The 22,844-nt window shown below is 42.3% G+C and overlaps 1 protein-coding gene across 3 annotated transcripts in view; it reads left to right on the plus strand.

Annotated features, from left to right (window-relative positions):
* Positions 1–22,844, plus strand: part of cntn4 (contactin 4) — a 344,140-nt gene that overhangs the window by 277,107 nt on the left and 44,189 nt on the right. For all 3 annotated transcript variants that reach the window (XM_037535160.1, XM_017711697.2, XM_017711698.2), the window contains exon 12: positions 18,447–18,574. In XM_037535160.1, the coding sequence (XP_037391057.1) occupies positions 18,447–18,574 (128 nt within the window). The remainder of the gene's footprint in view (positions 1–18,446; positions 18,575–22,844) is intronic.

The raw sequence follows: 22,844 nt of genomic DNA on the forward strand, positions 1-22,844 counted from the left end.
ACAACATTTCTGCCTTTTACAAAAGCAACGAATTCAAAACAGGCTGTTTTTGGAGCTTAGTTTCCATATATGAGCAATGTGGATTGGAATGCTGTGAAAGTTTAACGGTGTTTAGAATCAAGAACCATTTGTATCTGTGTCTGCACACTGAGAAATTAGACCACCGCATTTAACCCATCCATGCAGTGAAACACCCACATACATGCACACTAGTGAACACACACACTAGGGGGCAGTGAGCACACTTTCCCGCAGCAGTGGCCAGCCCTATCCACGGCACCTGGGGAGCAATTGGGGGTTAGGTGCCTTTCTCAAGGGCACTTCAGTCATGGGGAACTGTCAGCCGAGGGGATTGAACCAGCAACCTTCCGGTCACAGTGCTGGTTCCTCAAGTCATGGCTCAGACTCGCAGAAACTCGAGACTCCAATCAGACTCACAAAACATGTGGTTGAATAAATAAACTTCAGACGGTCGACACACGAATCGGAGATTGGAGACTCAACCTGAACTTGGGTTTGGACTTGCACTTCAAAGACTCAACTCATACACACACCTCAGAGACTTGAGACTCAACTCGGACACGCACCTCAGAGACTCGAGACTCAACTCATACACACACCTCAGAGACTCGAGACACAATTCGGACATGCACCTCAGAGACTCGAGACTCAACTCATACACACACCTCAGAGACTCGAGACTCAACTCATACACACACCTCAGAGACTCGAGACTCAACTCATACACACACCTCAGAGACTCGAGACTCAACTCATACACACACCTCAGAGACTCGAGACTCAACTCAGACTCGCACCGTACAGACTTGAGACTCAACTCGGACACGCACCTCAGAGACTTGAGACTCAACTCGGACACGCACCTCAGAGACTTGAGACTCAACTCGGACATGCACCTCAGAGACTTGAGACTCAACTCGGACATGCACCTCAGAGACTCGAGACTCAACTCAGACATGCAACTTAGAGACTTGAAACTCAACTCAGACATGCAACTTAGAGACTTGAAACTCAACTCAGACAGACACCGTACAGACTCGAGGCTCAACTCGGACATGCACCTCAGAGACTCGAGACTCAACTCAGACACGCACCTCAGAGACTCGAGACTCAACTCAGACTCGCACCTCAGAGACTCGAGACTCAAATTGGACATGCACCTCAGAGACTTGAGGCTTGACTGAAATGCCGTGTAAAAAGGTTTCATGTAGAACCATGTAACACATACTACTTCGATTTGTGGTTGGTTAGTGTAGAGGCTAATACCTCTGCCTTCTATGCTGTAGACTGGGGTTCAATCCCCCACCAGGGTAGCACCCTACACTATACCAATAAGGGTCCTTGGGCCAGACTCCTAACACCACCCTGGCCTACCTGTGTAAAAATGATCAAGCTGTAAGTCGCTCTGGATAAAAGCGTCAGCCACACACCTTCAATACTGATAAATATTGATGCCTCACTCAGTCTCTCTCTCTTTCTGCTTCAATTACAAACAGCCCTCCCACTCTCTCCTACAGCTGGGAAAAGATGCAAGCTAAATGAGAAGACTTAATTGAGATCGCCACCTTTACAGCCCTTTGAACTCGGCACACTGTTTAATTCAAGTATTTCTAACTGTGTCCTGAAATAAGAATGAATCAATTAATAGCAGTGTCTGTTTTAATATAATATCTTGCTCCTATGTAGGCTCGACATTCTAGACCAATCTCAGGCACTCAGCCCAGCACAGGCGAGCCTGAGGTTCTGGTCTCCACTCAGGCGCAGTGTTGGATTTATCAGGAGCACCCACACTAAATCAGCGCACTGAATTATTGAACAGCGTGGAATGTGTTAAGAAAATTAGCTCGGGGAAAGTGTCACGTCAGTACGTGCTTTCCCTCCAAGGGTAGGGGGAAAAAAACGTCGCTGCTGAATTTATGTAGCAAAATAAGTGCCGAAAAAGTCCCCCACTCCCTCCTCCCCCATCCCCCAGCAGCTTCCTGCACTGCAGTCAGAATCAACACTTGGTATTCGGTGAGTATTTGTTTTACAAAAGAGCGATACTGTACTTCTGTCTCTCGCTCCCAGGTCCCCCCACACAAGCCTTGGCTTTTTATTACGACTCTGCATCTCCATGGAAACCCATAATACCGCAGAGTCCCCTGGAGACAAGGGTCAGCCTGGAGAGCACGTGGCAAAATGTCATTCCAGCCTTGGCCTGCGACTGTGTCTCTCTGCTGTTATTATAATATGGCTGGAAGAAAAACCATACACATGCGCATATACACAAACAGGGCTGTCCTGCCAGGCAGCGTCCCGCACACTTACTGTCAATCACTTCTTATCACTGGGGGGGGGGGTCGACGCTGAGGGCCAGATGTATGGTCGTATGCAAAGGTTTGACCACCCCTGGTCAAACTGCATATTTTGTTGATTTTCTAAGTGAACATAAAGTCACAGGAGTGCATGGCTGTTTAACCTTCATCAGGAATTTCTGTTCAGGCACATTTTCTCGTTTATCGAGGTACAAACAGTGTAAACGTTCCCTCAAAGCTCCAACAGTGGTTTTAAGGTCTGATTGTGGACCTTAAATCAGTTTCTCCAGGTGAAAAGTTGGTATTTGTTCCTTTTCATAACCGAATGTTTTAAACCAGAGCAGTAGAGTAAAAGCCTGGAGGCGAGGCGAGGTGTGTGGAGTCAGTCCAGCTTAGAACAGATCATTTCAGTGGATTATGGTTCAGTTATGATCCCTGACTGAAGGTACTGAGATGGACCCATGAGGGTTCCACCCCAGTGACAGTTTAGTACCTTTATTTCTGAGAGTGTAATCAGCTGACTGGTTGAATCAAGCATGCTACACTAAAACGAGCAGATCTGTGGTTCTCCAGCACTAGGCTCGGTTCAACATATGGCACTGAATTTAATTTACAACTAAAGGCCTTAAGCTCGACGCCCTGCTGCAGTCTCCTAAATAAGCATGGATGGATGCTATAACCCATTAGGTCTATTGAAAAACAGACTCCGACCTATGGTTATGTGCTTGTCAGATAGTAATGTAATGAATGGTGGGGTTTAAGAGGCATTGAGACAGGCCCATATACGCTAAAAAAAATCAATATCAATTACCTGGCTATTGGAGAACTGTCAGGAGGAGAACCTTTTTCCCTCCTTTTTTTCTTCCATCAACAAGTGATCGCTCTGTTCCGGTGATAAAAGCGAAGCTCGGTGCTGCACGTGAGTGTAATCTGGGAGGGTGTTAACCTTCAGCTGGCAAAGAGGTCCGTCGTAAGGTTCCCCTGAAGTCGTATCGCTGGCGAGAACAACATTTTAATTTTTGATTCATTATTTCTCTTGCTGCTCATAGACATTCTGTCAGAAGTGTAGATTCTAAACTTTGAATCGATGCCATGTTTCTGTTTGTAAGCAGAAGAGATTATGAGTTGTATCTGAAGTTCATTGTTTCTTGTTTTCTGGAACGAAAATAAAACTTGACATTGAACCAAAAAAGAAAAAGTCAGAAGTGCAGACTCAACCCTGTCAATGTGGAATGTAATTGTATTTTATGTAAATTAGGGCTGGGAAATGTATAATATCACAAAGATATTTTCTTGTTACATGTGTTATGTTGTTGAGATTTCTTAAAGTTAGGAACAAACAAAAAGGACAAATATATATATAAACTGTGGGGGCAGTCGTGGGCTGGAGGTTAGGGATCTGGCCCTGTGACCAGAAGGTTGCCGGTTCAATCCCCAGGGCCGACTGTCCATGACTGAGGTGTCCTTGAGCAAGACACCTAACCCCCAACTGCTCCCCGGGTGCCGTGGATAGGGCTGCCCACCGCTCCGGGCAAGTGTGCTCACTGCCCCCTAGTGTGTGTGTTCACTAGTGTGTATGTGGTGTTTCACTTCATGGATGGGTTAAATGCGGAGGTGGAATTTCCCCAGTTGTGGGATCAAAAAAGTATCACATACTTACTTACTTACTTACTTATTGAACATTCCACATACTGCACTGAGTCCAGTTGTGCAGGACTAATTGTGCTTTCTTTTTAATGAAACATGCAGTTGATAGGCATCCATATGCTACTTTTATGTGTATTTTATTTTTGTACACCACTTGGAAAGTCCACTTTAGATGCTTAGATATTTTCAAGTATCTACTAAACTGATCATAACTGTCTTTAACTCTAAACCAGCTCTAATTCTAACCCTACCCTTAAACTCAACCCAAAACCTAAACCCAACACTCCCGCTGGTCCACATCCTAACCCTAACTCCACATCTGTGTTTCCACAGATAGTTTGTTAACAATTTAAACATCTGTAAATAATCTACAGGGGACTATAGTGGACTATCCAAAGAAAGTGAGACCTTTTTCTTAGGTCCACTTATCAAAATTCTGTGGTTTTATGTCATAATTCAATGGTCATAATTCATTTTTTTAAATCTCTCTTTATCCCTTAAAATGAAACAGGCTGTTAGTGTTTCTGCCCCTTTATTGATATATGTAAATTATGTCTGTTCTGTATTCAAAAAAGCTGAAACACTGCTTATAACTTCAGTGTGAATGGGAGGGGCTAATCTGCTGTATTCTGACGAGGTGGATATAAACTGCATGGTTTCTGAAGATGATCAGCCTTAAAAACATGTGACACATGAGTGTGAGATGGGATTCATAGATCGAGAAAAGGTGGTACAGTGCAGTGAATGTTGCATTCGATGTGTGGAAAATGGGTCTCAAAGCAAAGTTTATTCACAAGCTCCCCAGACAAAAATGAATTACCACCTTAAACGTGCGAGGTGACACTTTTTTTGTCCAGGGCGCTAAGGTTAATGTGTTGGTTCTTGTGACATCACAAAAACAATGAATTTAAATTGAGCTCCTTACAGCATATTTTCCATATATGTATTTATATGTATATGTTTACATATTACTTCAAACGTTTCATATCTATTCAAAGAAAGGAAGGTTCAGTTTTCCATGATATGGGCCCTTTAAGTAATTATGATATCCACAGTATGCTCAGAAAAGCATATCGTGGCTTAATATGTCATGATAACTGGAAATATTGTCATATTGCCCACCACTAATTCATGTATAATTCATTGTGTAATTATTTAAGCTATAAATTAATCCAGGTCAGGAAAGCTGTAATGATAACAGATTTCGAAGTCTTAAAGGATTGGAAAACAGAGTGTAGCCGCCTTGGCGGGTTTCCAAGTCTGGGTTCGACGTACCGTTTATTTACTGAACTGACAAGGTCACGGGATTATCAAAACACGGCTCGCAGCGGGGAACCTTCCGAGAGAGGCTCTCGCCGCCCGTCTCAGCCTGAGGAATCTCCCTCACGCATCTCTGCAGGAGGAAGACTGGGGCTCACACTGACTTCCATGCACTCTTAGATGTTCTAGATTTTAACCAGGTAAAAATGAAACTCCAAAGTACTTCACTCTTTAAAAAATGGTTCTTCAGGGGATCTTTAGTAAAGAAAGATGGTTCTATGTAGAGCCATGAACCCTGAAAGAACCATCTGCATGATTAAAGAGTTCTTCAAGTTGATAGAGATTGTACTGTAGATGGTTTTATAGAGAACCTTTTTGAAAAGGGTTTTTCATAGCACCCAAAAAGATTCTGCTTTTTTGTATAATACCAAGCTTGTATCAATAGAAGAACCTCTTTGGGTGCTATATAGAACCATATTCAAAAAGGTTCTATATAGAACCATCTATAGCTTGTTCTCTGTCAAGCCGAAGAACGTTTTCGTTCATGCAAAGAACCCTTTAATCATGCAAAGGGTTCTTTCAGTGCCTGTTGCTCTACATAGAACCATTTTCCTTACTAAAGGACCCTTGAAGAACCTTTTTCTAAAGAGTGAAGTACTTTGGAGTTTCAGAGTGTGGGTAATTATTTTGGGTGCGTGGCCATTTGAGTGTGAGTTAGTCAGACATCAGCACTTTGGAAATTATTCCCCATGCTTGCTTATTTATCTAGAACCTGTTGTGCAGTTCAGTGTAATTTCATTAAACTTTCTCAGAATTTGCCATCATGTTACCCTAAATAATTATCTAGTACTTTGGACCTTATACTTATTCAATTGATACCTGAGACTTAAAGGACTGTAAACGAAAGCTCCTTTTATTGGGAGGGTCTGACCCACAAGCTCGGTTCTCAGGACGCAGTGACGGAGCTGTTCTCCCCCTGGACGACGCACCCAGCCTTCACGCCACTCCTCTCCTGCCCCTGGACCCAGCGCTGTAAATGCTTCGATACGATCGTGATTAGAAACCTCTCCCGCAGGCAGGTCAGAGACGCTCCTCTTTTATTCGGTGAGACTCTTTAAATACAAAGCCACCCTCATCTGTTCTTGTCACACGGCTAACACAAACTGCCAAACGTTGCCAGAACGAAGGGGGAAAATCTGGAGGCTTTGACAGAGAATGGGTCGAATAGAAGTGAAGGGGGCCTCCAAAGTTCCACCAGAGAAGTTTAGGATAAGACGTTCCTCTGAACTCTTCCATCATCCTGCCTTGTTTCATCTGCCTTTATCGGCGCGATCGTCCTCGATAATACGGCCCTGCAATGAGGAAGCGTGATGGAAAAGCCCAGCAGGCCGGCCCGAGCGCCTGTTTGTCAGCTAGTGATTTTTTTCCCTTTGGAAACGTGAAGAGTGAAAGCTGAAGCGGGCACATGTGCTCTGGCAGTCAGCGCGCGTTCATGTACGCTTTCACAGAGAGCGGGCCGAAGGCGCTGTGTACGGCTAGCTGCAGCACAAAAAAGGCCCAAGAAATTTAACACGCCGCAGCGCAAGGTTAATTATTTCGTAAAATTGTGGAAAGCGATAGATTGCCCTCTCGTTTCCATCGACATGCCTGAGCGGTCCTACTGATCGAATCTTAACCCCGGTTCCCTCGGCGCTGTTATTTACCCCGCTAATGAAGACCGCGTTTAGGCTTTTCAGCGGCACAGGCCCCAATCTGAAGTCAGAGAGCGAAAGCAGCGCACCGGATCCAGCAATAACAAGCTCGGTTCTCATGTTTACTAATGATGTTATCATGGCTATCAGGCAGTACGATGGAATCTGCATTTCAGCCTTGCATCTCATTGACATCCGTCACTTCTGATTACGCTATAGGTGATGGCGGTTCCATCTGAACAGGTGGCGAGTTGATAGGTTTCATCAAGTGGAATAGAAGCCGCGAGTGAGTGGTGAGAGCGAGAGCTTCTTAAAGTTTATTAAGTGATACACGGCGGCTGCAAGCCCTCGGGGAGACCCTCGGCGAAGACGCTAGTGTTATTATTCATCTCACGGTCTAATTTCAGTAAGCTGGCCGTCTCATATGACTTACAATATATGCACAAAGTCTTATTCTCCATGCAGTAGGCCTTCTGACCACTCTAAAGCTGTGACCAAGTCTTAACTGGGAAAAATCCATTGAAACATTCCTCCAGCTCGTAGCTCGTACTCAGAAAGTCAGGGGTTGCTACTCTGTGGCGTCATTTCAACATGATGACGCCGTTTTTGAAGTAGAAGAAATCGCATATTTTAAGCCTTCTGAACAGTTTCTGTTCGTCTGTGACCAAAAGTTGGGTCAAAATACATGTTTTGTTGATTTTATAAGATGAAAAATAAAACAATAAACACAAAATGGTCTGTAATGTTTGCACAGGTCAATATTTTATGTTTCATTGTTTTCCCAACATGTTGAACGCAGCAAATAAACAGTAGCTGTGCAGTATAATGTGCAGGTTTGATCTCGGTTTAGGATGTGTTGACTTATTTTCACACAACAAAGCATGCCATTTGACCAGGTGTGCCCAAACTTTTGCATACGATGGTATGCTATTTGTTTAAGTTCTCAAGATAGATAGATAGATAGATAGATAGATAGATAGATAGATAGATAGATAGATAGATAGATAGATAATAAAGAGTAAAATAAGAGCAAAAGCATTGCTGTACACTGTTATACAAATGCATAAATAGAAGTGCAGATATGTAATAAAATATACAGATCAGGCGTAACATCATGACCACCTCCTTGTTTCTACACTCACTGTCCACTTTATCAGCTCCACTTACTGTATAGCTGCACTCTGTAGTTCTACAGTATCTGATCAGTGATTAATGTGCAGTACAAAATTAAGTGGTGCATAAGTGACTAAACACTGTAAACAATAAGTTAATAGTCATATATGCATGTATGTATAAACAAAGTGGCGGTGCAGTGCGCAGCTGTATGGATGTATAAACAATGATGATGCTTCCATATTTGGCTTTTGGTGCAGCACGTTTTCGTGTCGTCTTTGGCTCTATATCAGTGGTCAGCTATCAAAGCCATGTACAGTATATGTACAGTATATACAGTATGTATTTAAAAGAAGTTGAAAAAGAGCCCATTTAGAACTCACTGTTTTTGTGATGCCATGGAAATACGTATATATATATATATATAATCACTTCTGTCTGAAGAAAACTTTGTATATCCACTTTTCATTTTTCAGTCATTTTTACATGATTTGAAAATGCCACTTGCCCTTTATATTCTTTGAAAATTTTATGATGAACCAAAAGAAACTGCCAAAAATGACTTGGAAAAACGGCTGGTTCCATTGGCTTGCATTAAAAGTAAAGTAGTTTTTTTTCCTTCTGCTGTAAAGTTACAGCAGGTTAAAGTTTGAGGGTAGTCGTTGGCTGGAGGTCAGGGAACCGGCCCTGTAACCGGAAGGTTGCAGGTTCGATCCCCAGAGCCGACAGCACATGACTGAGGTGTCCTTGAGCAAGACACCTAACCCCCAACTGCTCCCCGGGCGCCGTGGATAGGGCTGCCCACCGCTCCGGGCAAGTGTGCTCACTGCCCCCTAGTGTGTGTGTTCACTAGTGTGTATGTGGTGTTTCACTTCACGGATGGGTTAAATGCAGAGGTGGAATTTCCCCGTTTGTGGGATTAATAAAAGTATCAATTAACTTTCCATTTTGGAGATATGAGGTTCTGTTCCAACAGCAGCAACATGCAGTTATTTGGCCTACAGGAATTTATTCACTCTGACATTAGAGGGAGCGTTCAGTCTGCACTGCTTTTTGAATGAAGCACAGCCAATGAGAACAGAGCTCATTAACATATTTCAATCTTACAGTTTCTTCTTGTGTAGAAAGTCAACAAAGGTTGCCCAAACTTTTGAATAAAGGCACAGCAGCGAAACCTGCGAGAGATAAAGGGCGGTGGGAAAAAATAACGTAAAAATGATGTAAAACAGACAAGAAAATCGCTTATTTCAGAAATGCACGAAAAAAAGAGGATACGGGCCCTGAAACAGCTCTCTAAATCTTTCAAAGGTGACTCTGTTTAAAAGCTTTTATTCACTCAAAGGAGCCAAACAGGCGCTAGCTTACTGTGCACAGGAGTTGTGTGAGCATTTCAGACGGGAAATTCTGAGCTCTTGTTTGGCAGAGAGGCAGCATAACCTCACCGTGTGAGGGAAATAAACCAGTGAAGACTAAATAAAAGGTGTGAAGGAGTTGGGCGGATGGCTGTATGGAATCAGTTTGGTTTCAAACCCTGAATTTCTTTCCAGAAAAGTTGAGGGTTGTTGGAGATAACAAGGCCATTCTCCTCCAGATCCTGCAATTTCCACTTCACAGTGGGAGCCGAAGCTCCTTCAGGCGCTACTCTTATTCGTGGTCTCCCTGTCTTCCAGCAGAAAAGCAGAAAAAAAGAAAGGAACATCATTTGGAGTTCTTTCTCTAGCTTGGGTTTTCTTTTTGCCTCTCATACTTTGCGCTCGGCTGCGTTTAGGGATTCCCCCTCCTCCTCTGCTCTTGTCTGCCGGCGCTACACGGACGGGTCTCCTGATGGGAGGGTTATGGGTGTACTCATTAGCCGGAGCGATCTGAGGATGAGAAGAGTGGCACTCTGGGTCGTTGCGCTGGTGAATTATTGATACGTTCCTCCTCCGCACTAACTCAGAGGAGAGCTGGGTGCAGATGTATGCGAGGGAGACAGAAGTGCTCTCCAGGCCTTCTACTGATGAGCTGAAGAATCTCCACTGCACGTCACAGCCCAGATGTCTGTGTTCACAAAGAATTCCTGAACATGGTTGATTTTTATTTCGCTACGCAAACCCACACAGTCTCCTCCGAGACCTGAAAGCTCTTACAGCTGTTTAGCAAACCACAGACAGTGTACAGTCTCAATATGGCAATGGGACTCATACACAGGCCTGATCCCATTCCTTCTTTTTACCCCTACCCCTTGTTTTCGAGTGTCACCCAAACCCCTCGGAACTGAGTTACAGGGCAGTGGTTGAGATCTTCCCTCTGAAATGAGACCCTCTAATAAAAGAGCATCTCTTCATTAACAGCTACCAGCGCCGCTCTGTAGGCGACCCTGCCCGTCTGCAGGGACAGCAGAGGAGGGGAAAGTTCAGCTCCTCACTGCTGGGCTTTAGTTACATTTAGGGATCATACGCCTTCAAAGAGGGGGGCAGTTATTTATTATCACCCCCCCTAATTCTTCAGCGATATGAAGCTGAAGTCAGATATTCTCCAGATTCTCATTCGAGTTTTCCCGTTCCACCTTAAATGGAGCAGCAGGTACATTCTGGCCCAGGTTCTGGCCCAGAACCACTGGGTTAATTAAGGTGGAACGGGAAAGTTAGCTAGCTACCGAAACATCAGCACAGCTAATGATTTTTATGTGTGTTATGAAGAAAAAGACCATACTATATTGAAACGACGATAAACTAAGATAATACGATGGTTATCGTAATTTCTGCACAGAGAAAATCTCACATCTGTTGGTTTCTGTGGGCGTTTGTTCAGCCGCCTTGCTGGTCTTTCTTTTTTCCTCATATCTCTCTGTTTGGAGTCTCTGAAAAACCTGTTTGGAGGGCCGCGTGTAGCCGCAACACTTCGGCCGACCCCTCTATTACAACAAGAATCGGGACGCCCCACCCCTAAACGTGAACGCACAGAGCAGAGGGGTGGGGCGTAGTGATGGGGGCGAGGAGTGAAATCGGACAGGGCAAACAGGATATTGGACTGGTTAGTGTTACTGCTACTGAGAGCTGATTGGTTAGTGTTACTGCTACTGAGAGCTGATTGGTTAGTGTTACTGCTGCTGAGAGCTGATTGGTTGGCGTTACTGCTACTGAGTGCTGATTGGTTGGCGTTACTGCTGCTGAGAGCTGATTGGTTGGCGTTACTGCTACTGAGTGCTGATTGGTTGGCATTACTGCTACTGAGAGCTGATTGGTTGGCGTTACTGCTACTGAGTGCTGATTGGTTGGCATTACTGCTACTGAGAGCTGATTGGTTGGCGTTACTGCTGCTGAGAGCTGATTGGTTGGCATTACTGCTGCTGAGAGCTGAGTGGTTGGCATTACTGCTGCTGAGAGCTGATTGGTTGGCATTACTGCTGCTGAGAGCTGAGTGGTTGGCATTACTGCTGCTGAGAGCTGATTGGTTGGCATTACTGCTGCTGAGAGCTGAGTGGTTGGCGTTACTGCTACTGAGTGCTGATTGGTTGGCGTTACTGCTACTGAGTGCTGATTGGTTGGCGTTACTGCTGCTGAGAGCTGAGTGGTTGGCGTTACTGCTGCTGAGAGCTGATTGGTTGGCATTACTGCTGCTGAGAGCTGAGTGGTTGGCGTTACTGCTACTGAGTGCTGATTGGTTGGCGTTACTGCTACTGAGTGCTGATTGGTTGGCGTTACTGCTACTGAGCTGATTGGTTGGCATTACTGCTGCTGAGTGCTGAGTGGTTGGCGTTACTGCTGCTGAGCTGATTGGTTGGCGTTACTGCTGCTGAGAGCTGATTGGTTGGCGTTACTGCTACTGAGTGCTGATTGGTTGGCATTACTGCTGCTGAGCTGATTGGTTGGCATTACTGCTGCTGAGAGCTGATTGGTTGGCATTACTGCTGTTGAGAGCTGATTGGTTGGCATTACTGCTGCTGAGAGCTGATTGGTTGGCATTACTGCTGCTGAGAGCTGAGTGGTTGGCGTTACTGCTACTGAGTGCTGATTGGTTGGCGTTACTGCTACTGAGTGCTGATTGGTTGGCATTACTGCTACTGAGTGCTGATTGCTATAACTAAAATAAATGTAAATGTCACTTGACCACAGCAAAACTTTGTGATGTCTTTGTCCTGCGTTCTATTCCTGATACGTAGAGATGTTTTGACTTTCTTTGCCTAAACATGTGACCTTACAGTGTAACTTAGTTTGACTTTCTTAGAACTTGGTGACCATCAAGTTATCTAAAGTAATTATCTAGTACTTTGCCGTTTGTGCATCACGCCTTCCTGATTAAAGACCTTAATAAACGGTGAAGGCAAGTGTTACCTATGAAGTCACCCAGGAGTGGAGAAAAGAGCAAGCGTCTCTGTATGAAGAGAGAAGAGAACAAATGCGTGTGTTTTGTGGGCCTAATTTAACCCCAGCAGCTGCGAAACCAGGAGAGCTGAACATAAACCAGGTCACTCTGTGATCTAGATAAGACAATGTGTTGCTGCAGCATTTCCCTGTGTGTTAGATGACTCTTTAGAAGAGAGAGAAGGCACAACCGTCCTTATTGGTAATGGATGTGTTTGTTAAACAGTGACCAGTTATTGATGATTTTTTTTTTTTTTTTGGTAAAGTCTTTCAAAAGACAAATTACTTTCTACAGTTTCCCTGTTCAGAATCCAATTTCGGAGCTCCGACCACAGACGCTACAATAGACACAATCTCGAATCACAGTAAATGCTTTGCCCCCAGCTCTGTGTTACACATTACCCTACCAAAGGTATTGGAGGAGCCTCTCTAATTACAGATAAAATGAACTTTTGTGGAAAGGATACAAATTAGTTTTAGCCTAAAAAAAAGACCACTAAGTTAATTGTTGAGTGTTCCTCATTACGGCGGTGGAAAACGCCACAGGGTAATGAACGTAGAGAGGGGCACCGTTTAGGATGAATGCTGGTACGTGCATTGCAACGCAAATAAAACTTCTAAAATAAGCTTCATGTAGAGTTCAAAAGAAATGTAAGACTGAAGGAGATGAAGGAAATGCTTCAGTCAATCAAAAAGTAAAAGCCTCTTACAGATTGAGGGCAAAATGTACTAAGATAATTATTGTGTAAAAGAGGAAATTGGTATTTATTGTATTTCTATTTATCCAGGCCCAAAGTGCCCCTAGATAGAATTACATAGATATTTAGTTGAATACAAGTTGAAGATGAGTTAAGTGTCTTAGTTAAGGTGAGGTAAGAGCCAAATAAACTTTACTAAAGCAATAAACCATGAAAGGCCATGAAAGGCCATGCGTTACTACAGTTTTATCGCAGGAAGGGTGTTTTTAGGCACGACGCAAAGCGGAGAAAAACTCCCTTCCCTGTGATAAAATCACTGTAACACGTGGCCTCAAGTGGCTTACTGCTTTTATAAAACAGTGGCCAACACATCGCAAAAACGTCCACTTTTTAATTACTTTTTGGCCACCAAATGACCACCGTGAGTCTTATTTAGCACTAATTCAGCAGCGCCCCTCTTTAAATACTGGACCCTGCAGCCCAGCAGAGTGCACTTTCATTAGGGAGTATGGAGCCATTTGGGATTCAGTCTGGGTTTGACGTCATTTCTGGCTGAAACATGAACATTTGAAGTGTGTCAGGCATTCAAGTGACATTTTCTAGTCTTTTATTCTGACATTTTACCGTTAATTATACCGTAAGTACTTTAGTTCAAGTCTGTGATATTAATGATGGAGTTGTTTAGGCTCTTTAATCCTGACCAGCCTGGTTCTAGTTAAGAACATAAGTTGTCAGTCCTTCAGTTTAAACAGAAAACAGGTTCTTACTTCATCAACATGGTCCATGCGATCAGCATTGCAGTAAAGGATTATTCCATTAACAGCACAAGGGTTTTTCGTGTCGTAGCGCAGCGATACAGAGCTCAGTTGCTGACAGTCGGTGTGTGTACATCCTGGATTTGACGGCTTCAAACTCGGCTCGGCCAATCCGATTTTAGGACCGGAACTTTCTGTTTTCAGATTCATATCAGTATTGGCAGATAATTGCTTTAAATCAGACAGGTGTTTACACTTGACTAATATTTGAGGATATACACACACACACACACACACACACACACGCACACACACACACAAACATTTGTTTTCATAAAATCTAGTTAACTCGTCAAAGCCGACACAGAAATTAAACTGATGGTTCTTTAAAGAACCGGTTTTGTAAATAAAGGTGAAGCACCTTAAACATGTGAAGCACTTTGTAATATTATTTTGTTAAAACTGAAAGACGTGTCATTACAGAGTGAGGAGAATAAAAACAGGCTAAAATATAGTGAGCAAGCTCTGCTCTGAGTGCGAAACACAGCCCACATTGCAAAATGTTCTTCCACATATTGCCAGCAATTGCACATTTTCACCAGAGAGGTCTCCAAATCCCCAAAACTTACAAGTTTTAATACCAGATAATTGTTATTCATAGGACTGCATAGCCAAGCCAAGAGAATAATACTTCACTTAAAGAGAGAATATTTTTTTACTTAAAAGAAAATAATACTTCACTTAAGAGAGTAATTCTTCTCTTAAAAGAGAATAATATTTCACTTAAAAAGAGAATAATACTTTACTTAAAAGAAAGTAACACTACACTTGAAAGAGAAAAATAATTTACTAAAAAGAGAGTAATACTCTTAAAAGAGAATAATACTTCTCTTAAAATAGATTACTTTGCTTAAAAGAGAATAACACTTCACTTGAAAGAGAACAATAATTTACTTAAAAGAGAATAATACTTCTCTTAAAATAGATTACTTTGCTTAAAAGAGAATAACACTTCACTTGAAAGATAACAATAATGTACTTAAAAGAGAGTAATATTTAACTTAAAAGAGAATAATACTTTACTTAAAAGAGAGTAATACTTCTCTTAAAAGAGAATAATTATTTACTTAAAAGAGAATAATACTTCTCTTAAAATAGATTACTTTGCTTAAAAGAGAATAACACTTCACTTGAAAGAGAACAATAATTTACTTAAAAGAGAGTAATATTTAACTTAAAAGAGAATAATACTTTACTTAAAAGAGAATAACACTTCACTTGAAAGAGAACAATAATTTACTTAAAAGAGAGTAATATTTAACTTAAAAGAGAATAATACTTTACTTAAAAGAGAGTAATACTTCTCTTAAAAGAGAATAATTATTTACTTAAAAGAGAATAATACTTTAGTTAAAAGCGGGTAATACTTCACTTAAAGAATAGTAATACTTCTCTTAAAAGAGAATAAAACTTTACATAAAAGAGCATAAAACTTCACTTTAAAGAGAATAATAACTTATTTAAAAGAGAGTAATACTTAAAAGAGAATAATACTTCACTCAAAAGAGAATAATACTTCTCTTTTAAGAGGCAATATTTAAATTTTGGTCAAAAGAGTACATTTAAAAAAATTGCATCCTTTTGTTGCACAACATTCTTTTCTGTTCTTACAAACCACTGACCCACAGCATGTTTCACTACAAAGAGAGCGAAATTAGTCTTGTTTAATTGGTTTTAGTGCCACACCATGTGTGAAACATTGAATAAAATGGTTCTATTCTCAGCTTTTGGCCTCATTTTTTAAATACAGCATTTCTGTGACTTTTCCCGTCTCTTCAACCTCAGACGAACTAAACATCATGGCACATACTGGGGATCATGAAAATGTCTCTGAGTGTTACGATGTTACATTTTTACCCACGTTCTGTACAGACCGGAAAGAATTACACTGGTTTCTTGGCTGGTTCAGAAGCTCTGATGGGAGTTTCCCAAGAAGAGAGTACGTGCTGCAGTAACAGTGGAGAACAGAAGACAGTCATAGTCTGGCACTTTTTGAATGATGGCATGAAATTGTATTACTGATTTGTACTGTAGATTTTTTTTTTTTTGTACCCTAATTTGAGAAAAAGCCCACACCATCACTGAAATAGACACCCACCCTCCCCTCAAACAGAGGCTCTAAGCCAGTGTGGTGGTGCTTTGAGTCCAGCTAGAAATCAAGGCTCTGGGCGAACAGATACACTTTGACACAGTGGAACCTGGTTAATTACCGAGAAATATATTGTTTGCTTTGATCCTCTCCCTCACATTCACTAATGAAGTCTACAGTTAGTGAAAATGGATTATTCATATCCCATGTTTTGTCCACACCAATTAAGCGCGCTGTCTCCCGAGCAATCGGAGCATTTCAAATTGGTGGCATCGCTAATGCAACAAAGCATGAGTGTGCCTCTCTCTCTCTCTCTCTCTCTCTCTCTCTCTCTCTCTCTCTCTCTCTCTCTCTCTCTCTCTCTCTTTTATAGCCGAGCCCAGGGCCTTTTTCATATTTACAGTTTGCAGATTCAGCAGAGCAGTTGGGATAATTAGCACTCCTCCATGGATTAATGAAGAAGTCCTCCTGTTCTCTGTTCTCTTGAGGTCACCAGGTCCACTCCTTGCCTTTTACTTTAGAGGACGGAACACGTTGTTGAGGATCCCTGACCGTTTCGGAGGTGTTCTGTACAGAAGCTCTGGGCTTCCCTTTGATGTCTCTGAGCGTCTCTGAAGTCCTTATGAAAGGGCAGATTTGTCTTATTTGTCACTAGCGGAGCTCTGACCACGAATGTCTTAAGAACATATTCACGTGCATTTTACTGGTGGGTTGTGGCAAATGGTAAAATCTCCAGAGACCTCAGGAGCGCTGCCTACGCTGAGATGTGAACATGGTTATATTTTAGGCATCTTGTTGTCTCACTAGGCCAGACATGAACTCATGGACTCATAATAGGAACGTCATGGAGTGAAATTGGGCTAAATGTTGGTGGGAACTTTCGCTACTTTCAGGTGGTGTTGGTTTAATCGGAAAAATTAGTTTCGCACCAGGAGGCACCACATGAACATCCTTCAGAGTTGGGTACATTGAAATATTCGATGCAGCCTGAATTGGACGAGTCATAATGAGAATATCTTGGACTAAACATGAGCTAAGTAAGCTAAATGTTGGTGGGAACTTTTGTTGCTTTCAAATGGTGTTGTTTTTATTGGAAAAATGAGTTTCCCATCAACAGGCACCATATAAACGTCCTTCAAAGTTGGGTATATTGAAATTTATGAGGCAGTCTGAATTGGCCAAGTTGTGACATCAGTGATATTTTGATGGTGAAAATCAACTATATACATATAATACATTGTAATGGTATAGTACTAGGTGGTTGGTTAGTGTAGTGGGTAACACCTCTGCCTTCTACACTGTAGACTGGGGTTCAATCCCCACCTGGGTAAACACCCTACATTATACATTATAAGAGTCCTTGGGCAAGACTCCTAACACCACCTTCGCCTCCCTGTGTAAAATGATCAAATTGTAAGTCGCTCTGGATAAAAGCGTCAGCCAAATGGCGTAAATGTAGCCAAATGTACTAGGTAGAAGTATCATGACTTTATATGAGTTTGAAACACGTGTTGTTATAGTCACATATTGACTATTAACATAAACACATATTAACATAATATAAATCACAGAAAACAAAGCGTATTTTGTGATGTAGTATTGTATTCAATACTTTTGGAACAATAAAAAGTTACATTATATATATATATATATATATATATATATATATATATATATATATATGTACAGGGTGAGTCAAAAGTGACAGGACACCGTTTTATTTTATTTTATTTTTTATTTTATTATTGACTTTTATCTCTGGGGTCATCTCAAACAAATTGTGTATGTATTATATGTATATAGTTGATTTTCACCATCAAAATATCACTGAGAAAATCCACAACAAACACCACCTTCAGCACCACATCGTGGAGGCTTGTGACAGCATAAAAAAAATAAAATAAATAAAACAATGTCCTGTGACTTTTGACTCACCCTGTATATATATATATATATATATATATATATATATATATATATATGTAGTATTAAATTATACTATAGTTGTGCTCTTATCAAAATATCTGCTCTGAGATTTGAACACAGAGTTGAACTGATTATATTATTTATAATAACGCTCAGTATAAATGATCCGTATACATTTATATACTGTCACTGTCAGAACACAAGCTTGCATCTCCAAAACGGCAACTTTACAGAAGATGGAAAGAAGTGTTATTGCGTGTAATTGTGGACTTCCTGTTGGTCCCTTCATCATGAAACATTCACAGAAAATAAAGCGCAGCTGCTGCTGTCAAATAATGTTAAAAACAAAGCAAAAAAGGACAAAATTGGAGGTTTTGGTCCAATGTTGTCCATTTTTTGGTCCACAGTTGCATCGTTTTGACATAATATTGTAACCATTTTCAATCGCACAACATTTTATATCACAGAATTACAGAATTACATTTACAACAAAATGGATTTGTGCTTTGTGATCTGTAACTGTGTGTCGTCTGGTCTGTCTTTCAGGATCACTGTTCTGGACAGTGGGAGTCTGAGGATCTCCAATGCCAGTAAATCAGATGGCGGCGTCTACACTTGTATGGCGCAAAACCAGTTTGGTGTAGCGAGTAGCTCCGGGACGCTCATGGTGAAAGGTAGGAGGCTTTTGGTGCTGAACCCTGCAGATACGTGTCTGAGTTCACTGAATTTTTAAAAAAGATAAAACATTTCAATCAAATTTAACTGAAGAATAACCAACTATTATGGAGGTTTGTGGATGTAGTGTTAGGAGTCTTGCCCAAGAAATCTTATAGGTGTGGAGTTAAAATTGAACCCCAGTGTGATGCATGGAGAGCAGTAGTGTTATCCACTACCCTAGTGGATATATTCCAGGCAACTCTATTGATTGTAAATGGAGAAAAAACAACAATTTTGAATAGTTCGCTTTGGTCAAATATTGTTTTTTTTATACTACGAATAGAATGAATCACAATTTCTTACCAACACAAAATTGTTTATGCGAGTACGTGTGATGTTCTCTTCAGGCTTCACTGACTTACAGTGTAAACGGCTGAGAGGAGGCTAACTGTGAACCTAAATGAGGAAACAAAATTTATGGACCAACTAACAGATCTCAGTTTTGGAATATTTTACTCATAGACATATTTACAGCCAGGATGGTAAAATGGACATAACATGTTGTGGTTTGAATGTTGAATAGCTCTTCTTACCATTTGGGTTGCCGACCTCTGATCTTCGCATTCCTTCATTAGGAAGAAACTTTTGTTTTATTTATTTATTACTTTTCTGAGTGATCATGAGTTTGAGTCTATCCTATAACAGAGTATGCATCTTTCATATGCACTCATAATTTGTAAACCTAGTCTTGTGCAAAAGTTTGTGCGTCCCCGGTCAAATGACGTGGCGTTGTGACGAATGAACACAGCGAACGCGCTTCTGCGCAGTTCGTGTTTATTTCCTGAATTGAACATAATGGAAACACGAAATGCGCCCTGTTCAAAAGCGATGCCGCATTTCATATTTTATGCTCTATATTTTACTTTTTCCAACATCCATCCATCCATTTCCTAAGCCGCTTCTCTGTCAGGGTCGCGGGGGGATGCTGGAGCCTATCCCAGCAGTCTTCGGGCAGAAGGCAGGATACACCCTGGACAGGTCGCCAGTCCATCGCAGGGCAGACAGACAGACACAGACAGTCACTCACACCTAGGGGCAATGTAGCACGTCCAATTAGCTAACAGTAACATAACAATTGGCCTGACTGCATGTCTTTGGACTATGGGAGGTAACCGGAGAAAACCCACACATATACGGGGAGAACATGCAGACTCCACACAGAGAGGACCCCGGTCACCCGGCCGGGGAATCGAACCCAGACCCTCCTCGCTGTGAGGCGACAGCGCTACCCACCACGCCACCGTGCCGCCCTTTTTCCAACACGTTCAAGCTAATAAATATGAGCCGTGCAGGAAAACGTGGCGCGTTCGAGTGTGTTCTCTGTGGAAGTGTTAGCTTAGGTTGAGCACCATCACCAGAAACGTTTAACCTTGGGTGTTCAAACTTTTGAATAAAACTGTATGTGTTTTTATTCTCGCTACCAGCTCTGCCTTTTCTGCGTCTGTGAAACATGAATGGCTGAATGTTTTCCGTCTGCTTTGCTCTCATTAGACAGAAACACAGACTCCTCCGCTCTTCCTCCAGCCTGATTAGCGGTAGGCCTCTAGGAGCGAGCACAGCAAGGCTACCGAATCTTAGCAAAGATGGGAAATGGCTTTTATTTCCTAATGAGATGAAAACGGAGCGTATTGTCACAACCACAGCGTGGGGGGCCCTCGGGGACCCCGGATACGAGTTCTGTCATGTCGCTGCTGCAGCGAGTTATTATGCAGTATTAAATATGAATGAGGGTGCACGGTGCTGTGTGTTTTGTGAAGTGAAGGAGGAGACGCTTCAAGGATTTGCAGGAAGTTACCATTGCGCTGAGGGTTGGGGAGAGGTGGGGGGGGGGATCGTGAACCCAAAAGATTCAAATTCCTGTAGTAGTTCCTTTGTTTTGTCATTATTCACGGCCTCATTACGTTCATAAGGAAAGTTCCCGAATTAAAGGAGAGTCGTGTGGGTCGCTGCGCTTCAGGTCAGGACAGGGTTTCTGTCTCATTAACCTGCCGTCGAACACCTTAACCCCAAATTATTGCACGGCAAAGCAAGTTCCACATCAAAATTCAACAAAAATTGATTCACCCCTCGCGTTTGTGTTCGCATCAAATTCGCGGTCAAGTGATTCATGCTGGATATGACAAGAGAGAAAATGCAGAGAGTGAAAGATATCGATTCACAAACAAAGAGCGATGGGTCGCCTCAGATTTCAGATTTGGGATCACACAGATGTCAGTCGAAGTGATTTGGCGCTGACGCTGATGCGCCGTCTCGATATCTCGGTGGAAGTGAGGCTGAAAGCGCTGACTCAGGAGAATTAAAGTGGAGCTTCTCTCACGTCAACTTCCATTAAACTTAGGAAAGTAAAGCTTGAATCCTGAAATTCAGTACTGCACAGTTCAAACTCAGTTCAATTTGTGAAGCACGTTCTACGCCAGATGTTGGAGTAAAACAGGCTTTACAGAAATGTAAAGGTGCGAATGGGAGGATGAACTCCCACTTACAGTAACCAAGACTCAAAGACCCCATTTACACCAGGAGTGTGGGATGAAATATGCAAATCCTCTTGTTACACGGCAACCAGTTACCAATTGTTTATCCGTTCAGCCTCTTCCTGCGCTCGGCTTAATGATTCCTCCCTCGAAATTTTCAAATTTGCATGCCGGGGTGCATTTCTTCAATCTCAGAGGAACCTTGTGCATCCTACATCATTATCTTCCCCATACAGAGGGATCGTGTGCCCAGTGACTGCATGGGACGAAGTTTTGGTTGTACTGGGAGATGTTTCACTTGTACTGGGAGACGTTTCAATTGGGGCTTTAGTTGTACTGGGAGGAGATTTGTTTGCACTGGGGGGGGTTGGCTGTACTAGGATGGGTTTCAGTTGTACTGGGAGGAACTTTGGTTATACTGGGAGGAGTTTTGGTTGTACTGGAAGGGCTTTTAGTTGTACTCTGAGGGTTTTTTGTACTGGGAGTAGTTTCACTTGTACTGGGAGGGGTGTCAGTTTTACTGGGAGGAGCTTTGCTTGTACTCTGAGGAGTTTCCGTTGTATTGGGAGGAGTTTTGTTTGTACTGGGAGGGGTGTCGTTTGTCTGGGAGGGGTTTCGGTTGTACTGGGAGGAGATTTGGTTGTACTAGGAGGAGTTTCAGTTGTACTGGGAGGAGTTTGTTTGTACTGGGAGGAGTTTTGTTTGTACTAGGGAGGGTCTCGATTGTACTGGGATTGGTTTCAGTTGTACTGGGAGTTTTGGTTGTACTGGGAGGAGTTTCAGTTGTACTGGGAGGGGTTTGTTTGTACTGGGAGGAGTTTTGTTTGTACTGGGAGGAGTTTCACTTGTACTGGGAGGGGTGTCAGTTATACTGGGAGGAGCTTTGCTTGTACTCTGAGGAGTTTCCGTTGTATTGGGAGGAGTTTTGTTTGTACTGGGAGGGGTGTCGTTTGTCCGGGAGGGGTTTCGGTTGTACTGGGAGGAGATTTGGTTGTACTAGGAGGAGTTTCAGTTGTACTGGGAGGAGTTTGTTTGTACTGGGAGGAGTTTTGTTTGTACTAGGGAGGGTCTCGATTGTATTGGGATTGGTTTCAGTTGTACTGGGAGTTTTGGTTGTACTGGGAGGAGTTTCAGTTGTACTGGGAGGGGTTTGTTTGTACTGGGAGGAGTTTTGTTTGTACTAGGAAGGGTCTCGATTGTACTGGGATTGGTTTCAGTTGTACTGGAAGGGGTGTTGGTTGTACTGGGAGGAGTTTTGGTTGTACTGGGAGCCTCGGTCATCAGAACTGATGAAATAAATGCATTCATTTCGTTTCAAGTTCATTTGCAGACCAAAAAAGTGAAACACTAAATTGCATGTCCAAATAAAATAAACACAGTCCAGTGCAAAAGTCAGAGACCACCATTAATTTAGTTCATTATCATAGTTCAAGGTGGATAGAAGATTAAGTACAAATTCATTTTGCAGCATCACGAAAAGAAGCAGAGAAAAAATATTTAAAAGAAAATCACAAAAACCTCCAAACTGGTCAGTGTGTCACTCTTCACCTTTATTCCAGCTCCCATTCCTTTCAGGAGCCTCACTTTCAGCTCCTCAGAGAACCTGCAGACACGCCTCCAAAGCTCAGTCTGAGAAGCTGGTTGATTTTCTGAAGTGATCAAACCCATTCAGTGGGGCTGAGGTCTGCACTCTGGGGTGGTCAGTCCATTGTCCAGCTTCTTTGTTTGATGTGTCCGTCTCCTTTTCTCAGTGAGG

This window comes from Pygocentrus nattereri, chromosome 26 (genome assembly GCF_015220715.1).
Source record: "Pygocentrus nattereri isolate fPygNat1 chromosome 26, fPygNat1.pri, whole genome shotgun sequence".
Classification (NCBI taxonomy): Eukaryota; Metazoa; Chordata; class Actinopteri; order Characiformes; family Serrasalmidae; genus Pygocentrus; species Pygocentrus nattereri.